Consider the following 20,794-nt stretch of genomic DNA (forward strand, 5'->3'; position numbering starts at 1 on the left):
GGACGTGCGTCAGTCTTAAACAAGCTTCGTAAATGGCTTTTAGCCATTTGCAAATACTGTCCTTAGCTGATTGTAGCATTGCCGGTAATAAGCCGTCTGGGCCCGGGCTTTTATACTTATCGAAAGAATCTATTGCCCACTGTATCCGCTCAGTGGTAATGATGTCTTTCGTGGGTGTGTCCATTTGAGAGCTCGTTCCCTCCACGGGTTCCGAGCTCTCTCTCAGGCTTCCTGGGAAGTGGGTGTCAACTAGTAGCTCTAGTGACTCCTCAATTGTCGTCGTAGCGGAGCCGTCTGCCCTATTGATCAGGGTAGGGCTTATGTGCCCTTTGGCGAGAATTTTGCTTACTCTCGCCGTGTCCTTTATGCCTTCCAGTGACTCGCAGTAGTTTTGCCAGGACTCTTTCTTGGCCTTGCATACTGCCTTCTTGTAGATTTTTTGTGCCTCTTTGTATGGTCCCCAATCCCGGGTTGCATAGCTGTGGTTAAAGGACTTCCTCGCGCTCTTCCTGAGCACGCTTAATTCCTTCGTCCACCACAGTGGGTATTGCTTCTTCGAGAATGTAGGCTTACAAGTCTCTTTGAAGGCGTTGTTCAGAATATTCGTTAGGTCCTCAACCTCCTTGTCGAGTGCCTTTGCAGTGGATATTGTCTTGATCCTCCTGCCGTTTACTTTGGATCGGACAATTTCGCTGAAAACTTTCCAATCCGTCTTACGGGGGTTTCTCCTCGGCACCTGCTTCTTAGCTGGTACCGTTATATCAAAGAAAATGTATCTATGGTCTGAGAAGGAGTGTTCTGTTGATACCCTCCAGTTCTCGACCCTGTATTTATTTTGTTCTATAAGTAATGTGAGGTCTAGCACCTCTTCCCAACCTTGAAAGTTTTCCGTGCTCGGAAAGATAAAGGTCGGGGTATTACCCTTATTGCATATCGTTACATTTCTACATATAATATTGTCAAAGAGTGACTCACCTCTTTCGTTAGTCTCCGAACTACCCCAGAGCGTGTGCCTCGCGTTCGCATCACACCCGAGCACCAGGGTCGTCTTCGTCACTTCCGCCCATTGCAGCAGCTTGACTACCGGCTCAGGCGGGGCCGGCTCGTCATGGGCCATATACGCTGATGATAGAGTGACTCCGCTCCCATCCTCCGCCACGAATCTGGCCACTGCTAGGTCAGGTGTGCTGAGATTGGGACAGAGAAAAGAGTTAAAATGATTCTTGATTACAATGCAAGCCCTCGACCTACCATCCGAGTTTGTGCACAGTAGTGTGTATCCTTGGATTCTCAGTCCAGCGACTTGCCCGTCCCTGGTCCAAGGCTCCTGTATCAGACCGATGTCGATATCCCTCTCCCTTAGAAGGATCGTGAGATTAGCTGAAGCGTGCGAGCTGCGCTTCAGGTTAATCTGCACGATTCTCGACATCGATGTTAGTGGGGGTGGCGTCCGGAGATTTGTCGTCGATGACCATGTCGTCCAACAATTTGTTGGTGTCATCGACTTCCTCCAGAATCTCGTCCGGCTCGGCCAAGAAGACCTTAATCTTGGCCTTCCTTATGCCGTACCGGACCTTGTGGTCGTTCGCCTCCAGCTGGGGCAGACATTGCTGGTTAATCAGCAGGAGGAAAGGCTGGCTCGCCTTCATCACCTGCTCTGCCCTGAGGATGGTCCAGTCCTCTGTATGGATATCTGGGTTCTGGGCCTTCAGACAGGCGATCACCCTTGCATGGTCAGTTTGGCCCTTAGGTAACCAGATGCGAGCTCTGGGTCTCCTTGGGATCTCCCTGGCGTGGACTAGCCTAATCTTAAGGCCAGCCCATGTGTCGCTAATCTTTGCCACACACTCCGCCAGGAAGCTTCGGGAGAACCCGTCGTCGCACCTGATGACCCGGTGCCCTCTGACCACGTCTGAGGAGTCGAAGGAGGGGATGGGGCCGGTCGGCATGCTGACCAACCTGTCGGTCACCATGTCGGCCAACTTGGCCTCGATCTCCTCCCACTTCTCCGACAGCAGGCGACCGTCGTCATGGAGCTCGTCCACCAGTGCCATAGCCAGACTGTCTCTGGCCACCTCGCTAAACTTCTTTGCCTGGCTGACAAAGTTTGTCGCTCGCGGCTTACCCTGTGGGTCCTTCGCTCTCTTAGGCGCGCTTTCGCTCACTTCCTGTGAGCGAATTCGCTTTGCCTTCGAGGGCTGGAACGCCGCCGGGTTTGCCGCTTTGTATTGCTCAAATTCCGCGATCTCCGCAAGGAATTTGGCCTTGTCCTCGGCATCCCGAGGGTCCGTTTTGCCCTCAGCCTCATTCTTGGCTATCTCGTTAGAAGAATTTGTAACTAAAACCGGATTAAATGTCCCGGGCACACTTTTGTAGATAGTTTAACATCCGATTTGTCCGCTATTTACCAAAACTACATGAATTATGTAGTACCACTCCAAATGAGTGCACAGGATTCATATGATTTTGACGAGGCCCTCAATTGTCACATATGTAAGGGAATTTTAGGTAGCGATAGAGTCAGGGATCACTGCCATTTTACTGGGCAATTTCGAGGTGCAGCACATAGTGAGTGCAACCTTAAATATAAGACAGGAGATTTTATACCTGTTTTCTTCCACAATCTATCCAAATACGATTCACACTTGTTTGTGAAAGAACTTGGGGAGATTGATGGAGAAATTAAAATAATTCCTTTGAATAAGGAATTATATATTTCCATTTCTAAATATATTCCATTAGGGAAAAATAAGATGGAAATTAGATTTTTAGATACCATTCGCTTCATGCCCTCTAGCCTAGACAAACTTGCAGGAAATTTAAATGAAGGGGATTTCAAAGTTCTTCGAAATCAATTTCCAGACATAAAAGATTTCTCCCTACTTCGTAGGAAAGGTGTATTCCCATATGAATACTTGGATTCTGAAAAAAAATTATTAGAAACCTCTCTCCCACCTCGAGAAAATTTTTATAGTAAATTAACAGACTCCGAATGCTCTGAAGCTGATTATCTTCATGCCGTTTATGTTTGGAGCCACTTCAACTGTCAAACACTTAGAGATTATTTGGAACTCTATTTAAGACAGATGTTTTGTTGCTCACAGACGTTTTTCAGAACTTTAGGGCTATTTGTTCAAATATCTACCAACTCGATCCTGCCCATTATTATACAACTCCAGGCTTGTCATGGGATGCGATGTTGAAAACTACAGGAATATCCCTCGAATTACTGGCTGATATTGATATGATAACATATATTCAATCTGGAATTCGAGGGGGACTTGTTCAAAGTAGTCATAGATATACCAAAGCAAACCACAAATATCTTCAAGATTTTGACCGGAGTAAGGAGTCAGAATATTTAATGTATGTGGATGCTAATAATTTATATGGATGGGCAATGTCAGAAGCACTCCCTTATGGAAATTTTAAATGGTTAAATTAACCAGAAATAGAAATGTTCAATATTAATTCTATTTGTGATGAAAGCGAGTACTCGCTTCACGATGAACACAATGACCTGCCTTTCTGTCCTGGAAACAGACTCCCTTCAAAAACCTCAAAGACTCCCAAATTAAAAGCCGATCTTTGTAATAAAACCAAATATATCATACACTATAAAACTTTAAAGCAGTGATAATGGTTTAGAACTCGAAAAGGTACATAGTATCCTCGAATTCAAGCAAAAACCTTGGCTTAAAAAATATATTGATATTAACACAGAGCATAGGACTAGGGCTAAAAGTAATTTTGAGAAATTTAGTAAAACATGTATGCAATTCAAATGAATAGACTTCATAACGTTTGTGATAAGCCAACATACCTGGGTTTTGTAGTGTTGGAGTTATCCAAATGGAAGATGTATGATTTTCTTACTCATATATGAAACCCAAATTTCAGAATGCACTTGAATTAAACTATATGGATACAGATTCATTTATCTACTCTATTAAAACAGAGGATTTATATAGTGACATTCGTGAAGATGTTGCTTTAAAATTTGATACATCTGAATATCCAGATCAATTGGCTAGGCGATATAATTTCCAGCAGTGTAATAAGAAGCGCTTAGGGTTCTTCAAAGACGAACTGCAGGGTAGGTCAATGACTGAGTTTGTGGGTCTTCGCTCAAAAATGTATGCCTACACAGCAGCGGGTGTAGGTAGCGAGCCTGAAACATGTGTTATAAAAAATAAGGAAGTTAAACGAAGTTGTTTGGAGAAGATAATTTTTAACAATTATAAAAATTGTTTGTTCGCAGGACAACAAGAAAGTGATAGCATGTACATGTTTAGGTCGAGAGGGCATGAAATTAGTACATTAAAAATAAGGATGACAAAAGAGTTATATGTGATGATGGAATATCCACTCTAGCAATAGGTCATTATAAAACAGTTCGTAGGGAAATTGAAGGCTGTATGGCAGCTCTAGAAGCAGATTCAAGGGTTTGGCTTAGCCGAATGTCTGCTCTAGGAAACACCCCAAATAATGAGGGTGAGAGAGGAACTCTTAAAAGAAAATTAGAAGATACCGAAAGTGCGCTCGACGAATTCGAAGAAAATTTAATTTGGCATTATATTCCAATGGATAAAATGAGAGATCCAAAAATTGTATTTAAATAAAAACATCATTTATTTGTATATTTATATGTATATATATATATACATATGTATATACTGTGTCACTGTCACTATTATTTATTATTTAATTATGTTGCCAATTTTCGTCTTGTCCACCCGGGGGCGCCAAGAATTTTTTAATTAGTTTATTAAAATTAAAATTAACGAAAACCGAGATGTGGTGGCAGACTTGGCACGAACGACAAAATTGGTGCGTCGCTTCGAGTTCAAAAAATGCGAATAATATATTTTCTATCTTAGCCTAGCTTATGCACTTAAAAATAATTCATGTCTATTTTTTAAAATAAAATAATAAATGAAGTTAAACTGTTGTTAATTCTATAGGAACTTATTTTCTGGAATTACAATAATTATTAAAAATTTTCTCTCAGTCAAGTCAACTGAAAGTACTTGTTTGTATTGTAAAGCTTGATCGAGTGGTCAACGAACCGTTCTGTTAAGTTTTGATCGGTTTGTTTTTCTGAACCACCACACAATGTTGATTAACATTAAATTCGATGGCGCTACAAAAGGATAATAGTTAAATCATCAACATGGGTATCGTAGTCTCAGTTGAATACAAACAACAGAATGAAATAAAAACTAAAAACAGAAAATAAATTAAAAAACTTTTTAAGTTAAACGTTAGTAGTATAGAAACGGGATTTTCGGGACCTTTGATGTCGGCAAAAGGGGTAATAAAAATGCAATTAATGGGTTAGCTGTCAAAACATTTAATTGCTTTGAGTAATAAAAATGCAATTAATGAGGGTTAGCTGTCAACCTGTCAATGGATGGGGGTAATAAAGATGCAATTAATTAGGGTCAGTGTATGTAAAAGGACACTTGTGAACAAGTGTTCAAGCGCCCCAACAAGGATGTGGATACGAGTGCGAAAGGGAGGGGAGCGATCCCGAGCGATCCCGGAGCGCACGTGTACGTTCCCACGACCCTCACTTAAAGAAAGGGACGGGGGAGGCAATTGAAAAGGTCGCACCGCAGCGATCCTGGGCCGCATCGATCCCGTTCACGCACGTGGACGTTGACCCACAATCCTCACTTAAAAAAGGGACGGGGGTGGAATTGAAGAAGGGTGCTAACGGAAAAATCCACGCTCTGCTCGATCCTCGAGCACACTTGGACGTTGACCCTCAATCCTCACTTAAAAAAGGGACGGGGGTGAAATGGAAAATTCCACGCCCACGCTCTGCTCGATCACGTTCACGCACGTGGACGTTCACCCACGATCCTCACTTAAGAAAGGGATGGATGTGATTTTCCTTGAGAGATACTTGAAAAGGTCATTTGTTTTCCCATAGAAGGAGAGAAACACACAATTCCCTCCTTGAAAAAGGATGGGAGGAAGGGGTTTTCCCACACTCATTGCATCTGGAGTTGTTCGAATGCGTGTGATGACATATACAATTAGCTTATCTAAATAGGGGTGGTGGGTGAAAGGGATACACTTGTAACGGTTTCTCAGTGAAGGCGGAGCTGGCTTTAAAAAGGATGGAAAGGGTAAGAAAATGTCAAGTGTTTGCTATACATTTTCTGATTTTCGTGGGTCCGCGTATGGACTAGTTGAGTACTAAGAATCACTTCTAGTTGGCGGTTTGATCTATCCAGAGTGGAAAAATTAAATAAATTTTAAAAAGTTTGTTCAAAATTTATAAAGTTTACACAAAATTTATAAAGTGCAAACGTGCAAAAGTGCAAAAGTGCAAAAGTGCAGAACTGCAAAAGTAAACAAAATTTAAATTAAATATAAAAGTACAAAATCAATAAATAAAAAACAATCAACATTAATAAACAATCAACAAACAATCAACAAAATCATCATCATCATCATCATCATCTTCATCTTCATCATCATCATCATCATCATCATCATCTATCATCTATCATCATTCATCTTCATCTTCATCTTCATCACCATCATCGTCATCAACACCATCAGTACCAAAATGTATGCCAACAACAACAACTTCAACAACATGCAAGGAATTTTCTGCAACTCCTGTCAGCAGAACCTTCCAATTAATGTGCAATGGCATCACCATGTTCGCACAGAACAGCACAAATATTTTGCTACCCGACCCCTAGATGGACAAGTAAAACAAATTATTGATGGATACAAGGGACGTATCCTTCAATATATGTTTACGAATGAGGGAGCAACTCTAAGGATTCCTGGTGAATTTTTGCATGAAGCGGGCCAGGCGCTGCTCCCTTATATTGAAAGAGTCCTCAGTTTCCATACAGCTTCAAAAATAAATTTTGAGCTGTTTGCGGAGTACATGTTAGTAAAAGAACATGAAACGCAAGTGGAAATTAAATCGTTCCAAAGTACGATGAGTTTGGTTACGATATCATCCAACTTATTTGATTTATACGATTGCCATACTGATAGTATAAAATCGAAAATGGATGAGTTCCAAGAGAAGGACAGTGGATGGACCCTAACACGCATACTTAGGGTGGAGTTGAACATGCTTCAATGTGTTCCTCTCAAAGGATCGGAATATTTCGATCTACCTGTACGCCTTAAAGCCCGTAGAGCATGCGTCAATGTACAGAACAAGGATGTTTTCTGTTTTAAGTGGGCAATCGTATCCGCATTAAACCCAAAGGAAAAGGGAGAGCGGTGTTGTGTGTATGATGTTGATATCAAATCAAGCATCATACACACAAACAACATCAGGATCGATTTCACTGGGTTGACATTCCCAATGAAAACGGATAAAATAAATGTATTCGTCCAACAAAACCCTCACATAAGTCTTAATGTGTTTGGGTATGACGAGGATAAGGACACTATTTTTGGACCCCTCTATACAAATGGAACTGAGAAGCAGCATCATCTCAATTTGCTGTATCTGGATGGACCTACCACCGATATTAATGGACATTATGTGTGGATCAAAAATATTTCCGGGTAAGCACACTCAAAAAAAAAAAAAATAAATAAATAAATAAAATAAATAATAAAACAAAAAATAAAAAAATATATAAATATATGGTATGATGATAATTGACTAACTCAATTTTTAATTGTTAAATTCCAGCCTCCTATCTTCACAGTTAGGAAAAAAAGGAAATAGGCGATGGTTCTGCAACAAGTGCCTATCCTTTTCAACGAGTGAGGAAAGGGCTCACAGGCACTCTGAAAGATGCAGCAACATTGTGACTCAACAGCCTAAGGAAGGGGAAAATGAGGTCAAATTCAAGAATGTCCATCGCCAGCTGGAGGTGCCCTTCGCTGTGTATGCAGACTTCGAATGCATACTTGAGCCCACAACAATAGATGTAAGTGAAAAAACCCAATTAGTAAATAAGCATGTCCCGATAGCCTTTGCATATTATATAAAATGTTCATTCGACCCCTCGTTAGAAAAATTTGTATCTAAGACCGGATTAAATGTCGGGCGCACTTTTGTAGATAGTTTAACATCCGATTTGTCCGCTATTTACCAAAACTACATGAATTATGTAGTACCACTCCAAATGAGTGCACAGGATTCATATGATTTTGACGAGGCCCTCAATTGTCACATATGTAAGGGAATTTTAGGTAGCGATAGAGTCAGGGATCACTGCCATTTTACTGGGCAATTTCGAGGTGCAGCACATAGTGAGTGCAACCTTAAATATAAGACAGGAGATTTTATACCTGTTTTCTTCCACAATCTATCCAAATACGATTCACACTTGTTTGTGAAAGAACTTGGGGAGATTGATGGAGAAATTAAAATAATTCCTTTGAATAAGGAATTATATATTTCCATTTCTAAATATATTCCATTAGGGAAAAATAAGATGGAAATTAGATTTTTAGATACCATTCGCTTCATGCCCTCTAGCCTAGACAAACTTGCAGGAAATTTAAATGAAGGGGATTTCAAAGTTCTTCGAAATCAATTTCCAGACATAAAAGATTTCTCCCTACTTCGTAGGAAAGGTGTATTCCCATATGAATACTTGGATTCTGATAAAAAATTATTAGAAACCTCTCTCCCACCTCGAGAAAATTTTTATAGTAAATTAACAGACTCCGAATGCTCTGAAGCTGATTATCTTCATGCCGTTCAGGTTTGGAGTCACTTCAAGTGTCAAACACTTAGAGATTATTTGGAACTCTATTTAAGACAGATGTTTTGTTGCTCACAGACGTTTTTCAGAACTTTAGGGCTATTTGTTCAAATATCTACCAACTCGATCCTGCCCATTATTATATAACTCCAGGCTTGTCATGGGATGCGATGTTGAAAACTACAGGAATATCCCTCGAATTACTGACTGATATTGATATGATAACATATATTCAATCTGGAATTCGAGGGGGACTTGTTCAAAGTAGTCATAGATATACCAAAGCAAACCACAAATATCTTCAAGATTTTGACCCGAGTAAGGAGTCAGAATATTTAATGTATGTGGATGCTAATAATTTATATGGATGGGCAATGTCAGAAGCACTCCCTTATGGAAATTTTAAATGGTTAAATCAACCAGAAATAGAAATGTTCAATATTAATTCTATTTGTGATGAAAGCGAGTATCTCGCTTCACGATGAACACAATGACCTGCCTTTCTGTCCTGGAAACAGACTCCCTTCAAAAACCTCAAAGACTCCCAAATTAAAAGCCGATCTTTGTAATAAAACCAAATATATCATACACTATAAAACTTTAAAGCAGTGATAATGGTTTAGAACTCGAAAAGGTACATAGTATCCTCGAATTCAAGCAAAAACCTTGGCTTAAAAAATATATTGATATTAACACAGAGCATAGGTACGTGCGAGGGACTTAAAGCCAGGTCAATTTTCAAGTACAACAAGTTTAGTAAAACATGTATGCAATTCAAATGAATAGACTTCATAACGTTTGTGATAAGCCAACATACCTGGGTTTTGTAGTGTTGGAGTTATCCAAATGGAAGATGTATGATTTTCCTACTCATATATGAAACCCAAATTTCAGAATGCACTTGAATTAAACTATATGGATACAGATTCATTTATCTACTCTATTAAAACAGAGGATTTATATAGTGACATTCGTGAAGATGTTGCTTTAAAATTTGATACATCTGAATATCCAGATCAATTGGCTAGGCGATATAATTTCCAGCAGTGTAATAAGAAGCGCTTAGGGTTCTTCAAAGACGAACTGCAGGGTAGGTCAATGACTGAGTTTGTGGGTCTTCGCTCAAAAATGTATGCCTACACAGCAGCGGGTGTAGGTAGCGAGCCTGAAACATGTGTTATAAAAAATAAGGAAGTTAAACGAAGTTGTTTGGAGAAGATTACTTTTAACAATTATAAAAATTGTTTGTTCACAGGACAACAAGAAAGTGATAGCATGTACATGTTTAGGTCGAGAGGGCATGAAATTAGTACATTAAAAATTACAAAAATAACTTTGGATAATAAGGATGACAAAAGAGTTATTTGTGATGATGGAATATCCACTCTAGCAATAGGTCATTATAAAACAGTTCGTAGGGAAATTGAAGGCTGTATGGCAGCTCTAGAAGCAGATTCAAGGGTTTGGCTTAGCCGAATGTCTGCTCTAGGAAACACCCCAAATAATGAGGGTGAGAGAGGAACTCTTAAAAGAAAATTAGAATATACCGAAAGTGCGCTCGACGAATTCGAAGAAAATTTAATTTGGCATTATATTCCAATGGATAAAATGAGAGATCCAAAAATTGTATTTAAATAAAAACATCATTTATTTTGTATTTCTAGTATAATAATTTATTTAAAAATACTTACTTTAAGACTAAAAATAAATTAAATCTATGTGTATATAATATTAAGATTATTAGAATAAAATTGAATCAATGAAAAAAAAAATGTATAAATAAATAAATAAAAACTGCTTGTGTCTTTATTTCATTATACAATTTCAGAGTTATTTATCCAGTTGTCGTCGGTTTTCGGAAACCCAACCAACGTACAAGACATCTTTTTCCCTCTCTTTTAAGTACCTTCTCAACTAGGTAGGTATTGGGAAATCTAGTTTTTTTTAGCTCTTCCTTATAGAATCCTCCCTTAATAGGATTTCCAAGTCTTCTAATAGATATGTGGTTGGATATGTATTTTGAACTTTGTATATCCTAAAAATTTCAACATTCCAATTAGGAGTGTACGATTTCTCAAATACTCCCTTATATTTTGAAATTCGAACATTGTCACCAATTTTCAGTTTGCTACCTGTAAACATTTTTATATTATTGTATACCGTTCCCAAGATGTATTTCTCATTCTCAACATTCACATCGATAGGAGCCATTTTTATAGTCCTGTGTATTTTGTTGTTGTTAAAGTTAATTAATTTTTTATAGATTTCAACCCACTTATAGCTCCCGTTGTAAGAAAACTCTTTCCACATAAGTTCTTTTAATGTTATGTTGAATCTCTCAACAATTGAAGCCTTTAAAGTACTAAATGTTGAATAATTATTTATTTGATGTCGTTTCATCAAAGACTTAAATTGTTCGTTAAAAAACTCTTTTCCATCATCTGTTTGTAGATGTTTTGGTACTCCACGCCCAGATTTAAATATTTTCTCCATTGCTTCAACAACATCTTTTGCAGACTTAGACTTAAGTGCTTCACCCCACGCAAATTTCGAGAATGTGTCAATTACTGTTAGTAGGAAGCGATATCCATTATTCGAGGCAGAGTACTTTCCCATTTCCACCAGATCAGCCTGCCATAACGAATTTATTCCCTTTGTAATAACCCTCCGACGTTAGAAAATCCTGCGTTTGCGCGCAGGAGCGTGTAATTCATTAATAATTCCTCGTCTACTCATTATCAGGTAAAAGACTATTCAATTATTTCGAAAATCTTATTTTTTCAATAATAGATGAGACAACAACCTTAAGTCTCTCTATTCGATCTTCAATATCTCTAGTTTTCTCATCAGGAATACTAACAATTAAATCTTGTTGATGTGAAATAATAGAATCCCTCAGCCTCTTTACAGACTTGTCGACATATTCCTTGTTCGCTATATCTTTAGCTTCTTTGGGAATCCCAACATTTTTTTCACGTTGAATATTAAAATTACCCTCTGTATCAGTATCGATTCCCGTAACACCATCAAAACTTTGACCAATTGCTTCTTGAAATTTTGTAATCAATGATGTTAAGGATACTCTCAACTCATGAATAGCTTTATCAACATATTCTTTGATGACGATGTCTGCGTTTTCTTTTGGGAAGCCACCATTTTTTATACGCCTTTTTTGTGTATTAAAGTTTCGATCAGTATCGTCCAAACTTGTCAACGGTCATGATGAGTATAATCTCATTTGAATATTACAACATAAATATATACTAAATTAGAATATAATTTTGGCCTCTCGGAGCTCTTCAATTATCGATGTAATTTCGTTTGTGTGATTTGTATTTCCAGCTGTTTCCGAAGCTATTTAAAGTTTAAGTCGTTCCACTAACTCATTTGGATCGTCCCAGTATACATAATTAGGTTTATTCATTTCAAGTGACATGAAACCAGACCCGGTTACGTTTTCTTTATTGCGTTTAGGTGTAGACTTGGTGACGGGAAAATTAGCTAAAAGTGGTTTGATAATTTGAGAATATTTTAATGCTCTCGTTCCTTTCACTTGTCCGTTTGGTAGAAAATTTCTTCGGTAGGCATTAGTTTTTTGTAAAATTTCTCTATATAGCTCCAGATCATCTGTATTATAATTTTTTGGAAGATGGTGGAATATTAAAGAATATAATCCGCTAGTGAGTTTCCAGTTTTGCCCATCCTCAAACTCAATTGTATTATTTGATACATTTATTTGATTATTCCCTAACATTAATTGAACAGAGTCATTTTTGTCCATATGTATAGTATGTATGTATAATCCATATGTTTTATCCAAAATATGATCTCGTGCTAGTTCACTAACATTAAAATTTTTTGAACTCTCTTCAAGGACTGAGGGTGGAGATCTCATCAATGGAGATGTATTGTGATAAAATATTTTGGTTCATTGTGATGTAATTTGAAAATATTTAAATTCGAAGAGTAAGAGTGGTTTTTTTTAGTCTTGAGGCTGGGAATGTACTGAGAAAAAATTTATTAATCATAAGCATATATATATATGTGGTATTATCTGATCTGATCTGATAAACAGACCTGGTTGTACGACCTGATCTGATCTGATAAACAGACCTGGTATTAACTGGTCTGATAAATAGACCTGGTTGTACGACCTGTTCTGATCAGATAAACAGACCTGGTTGTACGACCTGATCTTATCTGATAAACAGACCTGGTATTAACAGGTCTGATAAATAGACCTGGTTGTACGATCTGATCTGATCTGATAAACAGACCTGGTATTAACAGGTCTGATAAACAGACCTGGTTGTACGACCTGATCTGATATGATAAACACCCCTGACCTGATGAAGAGAACATCAACTAAAATTGTGAAAAAAATATACCCAATTTTATTTCCCAATAATAAAAAATTTTGAATTTTATTTAATTTAATTTATTATGATAATTGTTTTTTTTTTTTTTTTTGTAATTTTAAAGAATCTGAAAAATAAATGCTGAAAAAACAACCCCAATTCCCATTTCCCAATATTAAAAAAATTTTGATTTTTAGTTTACATTTTTTATTTTTTATTTATTTAATATTCTTTTCTAGTTTTGTAAGTTCTGAAAAATAAAAATGTTGAAAAAAAGATCCCCAATACCCATTTCCCAATAATAAAAAGTTTATCATTTAAGTTTAAAAATTGCTTTTTATTTATTAATTTTTTAATTTTTAAAAGCTACTTGACATTTTTTAAATTAAAGTCGATATTGACATTATCCCTTTTGATAAGGGTGTAGCATTTAGAATTAAAGAAATAAATTAGGCTATCTTCAATAGAATTGTATCTATCTGGAAGATAGACATTGGCAAGCTCGAGCATTATATTTTGCCCAAACTTGCCAGCTACCCTCCTCGCTGAAAAAATGTCAAACTCCATGTTGACTGGGAGTTTGCTAAAGCTGATCTTACCCTTAACCCTGCATTCGTTAAGGGCAAGCATCAGCGGATCCTGCTCGATGTCCCTCATCAGGGTATTGACGTCCTCCTCTGATACCCCTTCGGGTAAATTGGTGATGGTGGTGGAGGTGGTGGAGTTGGTGTTGGTGCCGGTGGAGCTGGTGGAGGCGGTGGAGCTGGTGGAGCTGTTGGAGGCGGTGGAGCTGGTGGAAGCGGTGGAGCTGGTGGAGGTGGTGGAGCTGACAAACATCTTCATTTTTTTTTTTCGGTGTTTTGATGTGGTGGTGTTTAGCTGGTGGCTGGTGGCTGGTGGCTGGTCTTGGCGGTTGTTCTTCGCTGAATGATATTTTTCCTAGACGAGGTCCCTGATTTTATACCCGACGAGGAGAACATTTCTCCTCTTCCGACTACACAGCATGTGTGGAATGGGAGGGAATTCTAAGAAACGTCTATCGACTCATATTGTCCACTTCATGTAAAGTGAAGGTTAGGCAGGACATGGCTTGAATTGCACTCTAGTAAAATTTTGATACATAAATGCCCACAGTTAAAATTACCAAATTTTCGGAAACGATTGTAATTATATTTTATATTTTTACCCAAATATCTTATTACTTCTAATGGAGTTTGAAAATTTCCAAAACTATCAAAGTAAAACGAGTGAGTTCGAGTTCCCTTCTTAAAATAGGCTACCCAATGCGTTCCTTGTGATGTCGAGTCTGCTAAATTTATTATTCCACATTCAGAAAGATGAAGAAATTTCGTGCTCTCATCTTTCATATAAACTCCTCGAAAATGAGGAATATTTTTAAAGGCAAACTTCAATATATCAAAATTCGATAACGCAAATAATAATAGGTACCAATGGTAAAAAACCACCAATTTTAGGGACTGCTATAACCCGTGGAATTACAATATTTTTCCTACACCCCATAGAGTTAGATACTGCAGAGCGAGCCACTTTTACTGCATTCAATAAGTCAAGAGGTTTATTCTTTCGCAATTCGATTGTTGCCTTTCTGATGATTGAGGCAAGAGTTTTTTACAACTTTCTTTTTCTGCTGCTTTGTTCCCATCCCAAATTTTTTCTTTAGCTTCATCACGTTGCTCACAAAATATGCTGCAGCTCTTTCACTAATGCTGCTATTCAATGCTTTTACACGATCCCGAGCCCTATCAATTAAGATGGAATCTGCTCTATGTCGTTCACTCAAGTCCTTGCTATTTGAATATGCTATGTCGTGTTCCCGACAAGCCTCCTCTAAACCATTGATCCCTCGGTCACCACGAAGTAATCGTTTCTCAAGGTTTGTGCCAGGTCCACAGTAATTGTACCCAGGTATATGCGCCTCAAAGGGTAAAGTGTTTATTTAATTATTTATGATACCAGTTCCCTGTTTCACATTTGATTTATGACTGATTATATTATAAAAATGTTTCCCCATTTTATATCAACCTCAATTAACGAATGATTGTCTTCGAATAAAAGTATCACAGTAAGAAACATTGAAGGTGGTGTGCATGGTGAAATTACTCATCCACGACACAGTTCATTGTTACCAAACACAATTAGAGCTTTAATTGTTGGACCATCCAATTGTGGAAAAACCAATGTGATGATAAGTCTTATCGAAAGTCCAAATGGCTTAAAATTTGAAAATATTTACGTATTTTCAAAGAGTTTATATCAACCAAAATATGAGTACATATTTGGAAAATTTTGTGAAACCAATACGAGGAATGGGATATTACATATTTTCGTCAAATGATAGTGTTTTGTCACCGGAAGAAGCAAAAAACAATTCCATTATGATATTTGATGATGTCGCATCCGAAAAACAAGATAATATTCGAGATTATTTTTGTATGGGACGACATAGGAAGATTGATTCATTCTATTTATCTCAAACGTATACACATATTCCGAAACATTTAATTCGAGACAACGCGAATTTTATTATAATGTTTAAACAGGATGACTTAAACATGCGTCGTATATATTGAGATCATGTTAACATCGATATTCAGCGATAATTCATTCATGAATATATCAAGATGGTGTTGGGAAGATAAATTTGGATTTCTTCGAATCTCTAAGGATGATGATATGAAAACTGGACGATACAGAAAAGGATTCGATCAGTTTATTATTCTCGAATAAATAATAATATAAGTAAAATGAAGTTAATAAAAAAAAGACAGTTCACGATTAAGCTTCATAATGAGTACATCGCTAACAATTGCTTTAAATGGAAACACATCTGTACTAAGCGAACATTTTTTTCCTCAAATTGAGTTAAATCGTAATTATGAATGTGCTCTAATCGACTTTTATACATTCAATTCGATACCGAATGTAGATAAGGGGAATAATCTATTTCATATTGGACACAAAGTCATAGAAATACCTATAGGCTCATATGAGTTTGAGGATATAATAAAATATATTTTGAATAAGCTCAAGGAATATGAACTTCACAATAGTGTAACAATTGTATGTAACACCAATACTTTACAAGTTCAAGTTGTTAGTAAAAAAGAGACAGTATATTTTAATCATGAACGATCAATTGGACGATTATTTGGATTTAATAAGCGTAAATTAAGACCAAATGAAAATGAAATTTACGTCTCGGATAACCCTGTAAATGTTTTTAAAATAAATTCTGTTAAATTGGAGTGTAACATTGTTAGTGGATCATATGTGGGGAATAAACCAAATTATGTGCTTCATGAATTTGGAATCAATGTTCCGCCTCGATATGAAATGAACATTACACCACACAACTTGATTTATTTACCTGTCAACACCAGAGAAATAAGCACACTCGAAGTACGGATAACTGATCAAAACGGAGAATTAATTAATTTGCGTGGAGAAACTGTATCAATTCGTCTTCACTTACGATCAACAGAATGATTATTTATAATAAAAAGACATTACATAGCTCCTTTGATAACATTATTAAACCTACAGTTGAAGTGAAAGCATCATCATCTTCAAAATCATCATCATCAACCCGAGGTCCTTCAAATCAACGGCCGACTCTCACATTAAAAAATAAATTGATTTTAAAATCATTGGGATTTAATATTAAATAAATAATTCAAATGAATGAGATTTTTTATGTTCAAGAAAAACCCGTCAATGATGAAAGCATTGTTAAAAAAGAACTACATACTTATTATCCATATCAACAAAACTTCAAGCCAAATGATGAAGTTCGTATCACAATACAGAACCAAGATTTGTATGTCCTTCGATGTGAAAGTTTTCTCCACTTTGAGGGAACACTTAGCAAAATTATTGACACAAATACAGGAACGACTTCGACAAATGGAGTTACTGGGATGCTTAAAAATAATTGCATGGCCTATTTTCTAGATGAAATAAGATATGAGTTGAACGGGTGTGACTTGGATATGACACGGTTTACTGGAATTACAACAACTATTAAGAACTTTCTCTCAGTCGGTCAACAGGAAGGAATTCTTTGTCGTAATGCCGGGTGGAGTGGTGGAGACAATATTCCTTCGGGAGGACATTTCAGCTTTTCTGTACCTTTGAAAATGTTGATGGGATTCGCTGAAGACTACAAGAAAGTAGTGTTAAATTGTAAACATGAGCTCGTTCTCTTGCTTACAAAAAACACTGATTATATGTATATTAAAACAGTTGATGGAAAAACACACAATATTGCTATACATAACATATGTTGGAAGATCCCCCACATCGTTCCAAGTGACAGTGCTAAAATTAAAATGTTTAATGTAGTGAAAAGTGAAGCTACTCTCCCACTCGCATTCCGGAGTTGGGATTGTTATATTAATCCAACATTGGTACAGGGAACACATCATATCTGGAATGTAAAGTTGTCTGCAAAGAGGGAACGCCCACGTTTTGCTGTCATTGCATTTACGTTAAATGGACAGCTAATTACAAACAATTTGAGAAATGCAAAAGTATATCTAAATTCTGAAGTCTATCCCTATGAGGATTTGAATATTAAATATAATGAGAATCGGTTTGCCGTCTTGTACGACATGTATACAAAATTCCAAGAGAGCTACTACAATCGAGAACCACTGGCACTTCTATCACCCATCGAGTTTATAAGGAAGGCTCCTGTCGTTGTTGTTGATCTCTCATACCAGAATGAGTCTGTAAAATCCACAGAGCTAAGTGTGGCGAGTGAGATGAATACAAAGTATATTGCCTTCTCATCCATGATCGACTAGTTGAATATACACCATTGAGTGAATTAGTTCAACGTATCGTCTTAAAATTTTTAGAGGATAAGATCATTCAATTTTTATAATCATTGGGAGTAGACGTCCACGGAGCAATCAAAAATGATGTCATTAGAAAACAAAACCAAATCCACAACCTCTTTTACAATACATCAACTTGTAATTAGAATAAATAATTTCATGAAAATGTATAAGAATAAAATTTTCCCCGAACACGAGCAATATCTGGAGGATTCGATAAAATATTTCCATCAGAGGATGCCTGATACACCGCTGGTTTCAAATATACATGGACAACATTTCACATCTTGCTCTTGGGCGAATGATAATGTCAACAATGGTCTCGATACTTGCGCCTGTCATTTTTTTAGTGTTCGCTCTCAAAAATCATTAAAAATTATGAAAATGTATGTTAATTTAGAACATCGCTTCTGATATTTATATTTGATAAATAAAATTATAAAATATATAAATAAATATATATCCATTTTTTATTGGGAAAAAAGGGCTTGGGGATTTTTTTTTTTCAGTATTTATTTTTCAGATTTACTCTATCACTTAAAAGACACAATTCCATACCAAAGAAGGTCACATCTTTTGGTCAATGAAAGAAAGGGTGGTGAGGGTGATCCTTCCTCGAATTTGTAAAAGGATGGGGTGGTGGTGTGTGTAAGCATGTACTATCTCACAGGGAAAATCCACGCTCGTGGTATGCGTCATTCATATGGTTGTAGTTTGGTTATTCTGTTACATGACATGTAGCCTTCTTCAATTCCACCCCCTTTCTTAAGTGAGGGTCGTGGGTGATCGTCCAAGTGTGCTCGAGGATCGAGCAGAGCGTGGGCGTGTAATTTTCCGTTAGCACCCTTCTTCCATTCCACCCCCGTCCCTTTTTTAAGTGAGGATTGTTGGTCAACGTCCACGTGCGTGAACGGGATCGATGCGGCCCAGGATCGCTGCGGTGCGACCTTTTCCTCCCCCGTCCCTTTCTTTAAGTGAGGGTCGTACGAACGTACACGCGCGCTCCGGGATCGCTTGGGATCGCCCCCCTTCCTTTCGCACTCGTATCCACATCCTTGTTGGGGCGCTTGAACACTTGTTCACAAGTGTCCTTTTACATACACTGACCCTAATTAATTGCATTTTTATTACCCCCATCCATTGACAGGTTGACAGCTAACCCTCATTAATTGCATTTTTATTACTCAAAGCAATTAAATGTTTTGACAGCTAATCCATTAATTGCATTTTTATTACCCCTTTTACCGACATCAAAGGTCCAGAAAATCCCGTTTCTATACTTCTAACGTTAAACGTTTTACGTTGTGGCTCGGCCAGCGGATTGGGCCCTGCAGCAAGAAATTTAAAACGCCAAAGTAGGGACACCCCTAAGCAAGGGGGCATGAAGTGAAGGGGAGTTGCACCAACACCTGAGGAGCAGCGCTGAGCAACGGCTGACCAACAGCGCGGATGCGCAACTGATTTGCTGGCTAGTGGCGCCGCCCAGAGAGGCGATTTTTTTGTTGTGCGGGAAACCTAGGTCATGTAACCAGGGCAATAACCCCTAGTGACCCCTAGTGACCCCAACCATGCGGGTTAGCCGCCATATTGGCTGGTGAAAAATTTAACCTCCATTAGTGAGAATCTGTGCTAGTGCCAGACGTTCATTAAATGGGTTTTAACCCTCTAAGGCCTATTTTGCCTTCTTGGTTTTTCCCGATTTTGTTGTGCTAAATTTGCTCTGAAATACTTGCCTAAATTTTGACACAAACTGCTGCTAACTCGTGCTTCAATTATTGAAATTATGTTCGACCTTTAAAAGCCTTCCTACTTGCACTCGCCTAAACAAAAATGACTGAAGCCACAAAAATCCTATGAATATTATGCTGAATTTGAAACGATTTTCTATAGATCTTAAACTTAACGATTTTATAAATTTATAAATTATGTAACCTTAAAAAATTTAAAAATACTATATTTTTCCAAATATTTAATTTAAAATTATTAAACGAATTCTTCTGTTGCGTAGGAATAGGAAAAAAATAATAATAATGAAGAATGAAGTAAACCCAGGTTACAGCCAGTGGCCTTTCGAACTATAACCTTTTTCCAGCTATTCTTCGAGGGAGATCGATCTTTCGCCGATGGAAAAGATGAGTGAGTTCTACAAAAAATTGTGTAGTTTCGAATGAAGATATATAATGAATTTAAAAGAAAAAAAAACGAATTCAAAACAAACAAATCAAATTTGCCATGCACTAAATAAAAATGACCTACTTAACCTATCGCAACAACTGAAATTAGAGAATTAATACGCACAGAAAAAAAATGTAGTTACTCCATTCTATTATTTAAAATTATAAAGTTAAAAGAACATTTAAAGATAAAATTTAAATTAAACTCAAACTAAAAAAGCATGCATGAATATATTTTTCTTAAATTTTATAATTTTTTATTGCACATAAACACAAATACATCTCTTTTATAAGTTATATTTTTATCTCATACTCGTACATTATGTTAACTTTAAATAATATAATCACATTAAACTTGAACTAACAATCCGAAATTATGGAAGCCTAAACACTTATAAATACCGACTCCTAGGATGACTCCACGGTCGTAGGGGTCAAAAGGGATCACCAGAGCCATCCTTTCGGCAAGTGATCATAGGTTGGGTGGGCATAAAGCGAGCACAGTAACATCCGTGTCTCCGCAATGATTGAATTTTCTCGCTGTCTTCTTTTCAGTTTTCTCTACTACCGCTTTTCTTCTGTCTTCTTTTTATGGTGTGAATTTTGGTTATCATTTCTTCAGGTTTAGTTCTTGCTTTTATTTTTGTCGAAGCAAGACCTCCACCCCCAGAGCCGGAATATAAAGCGTGCCCCAG

At 37.2% G+C, this 20,794-nt stretch overlaps 2 protein-coding genes across 6 annotated transcripts in view; one reads left to right on the forward strand and one right to left on the reverse strand.

The window, feature by feature from the left end:
• LOC110180214 (dynein regulatory complex subunit 3) overlaps positions 1-20,794 on the forward strand; it is a 246,250-nt gene that overhangs the window by 172,790 nt on the left and 52,666 nt on the right. The window lies entirely within an intron of this gene.
• On the reverse strand, positions 561-10,919 carry LOC147644321 (uncharacterized). The gene is made up of 3 exons (XM_086829179.1): positions 10,869-10,919; positions 1,252-2,318; positions 561-1,187 (listed from the first exon to the last, which is right to left on the reverse strand). Exons 1-2 carry the CDS (start codon positions 10,917-10,919, stop codon positions 1,407-1,409), a joined length of 963 nt encoding a protein of 320 aa, XP_086685305.1. The 3' UTR covers positions 561-1,187; positions 1,252-1,406.

This window comes from Drosophila serrata, unplaced genomic scaffold (genome assembly GCF_035046125.1).
Source record: "Drosophila serrata isolate PLE 108 unplaced genomic scaffold, ASM3504612v1 contig_187, whole genome shotgun sequence".
Lineage (NCBI taxonomy): Eukaryota > Metazoa > Arthropoda > Insecta > Diptera > Drosophilidae > Drosophila > Drosophila serrata.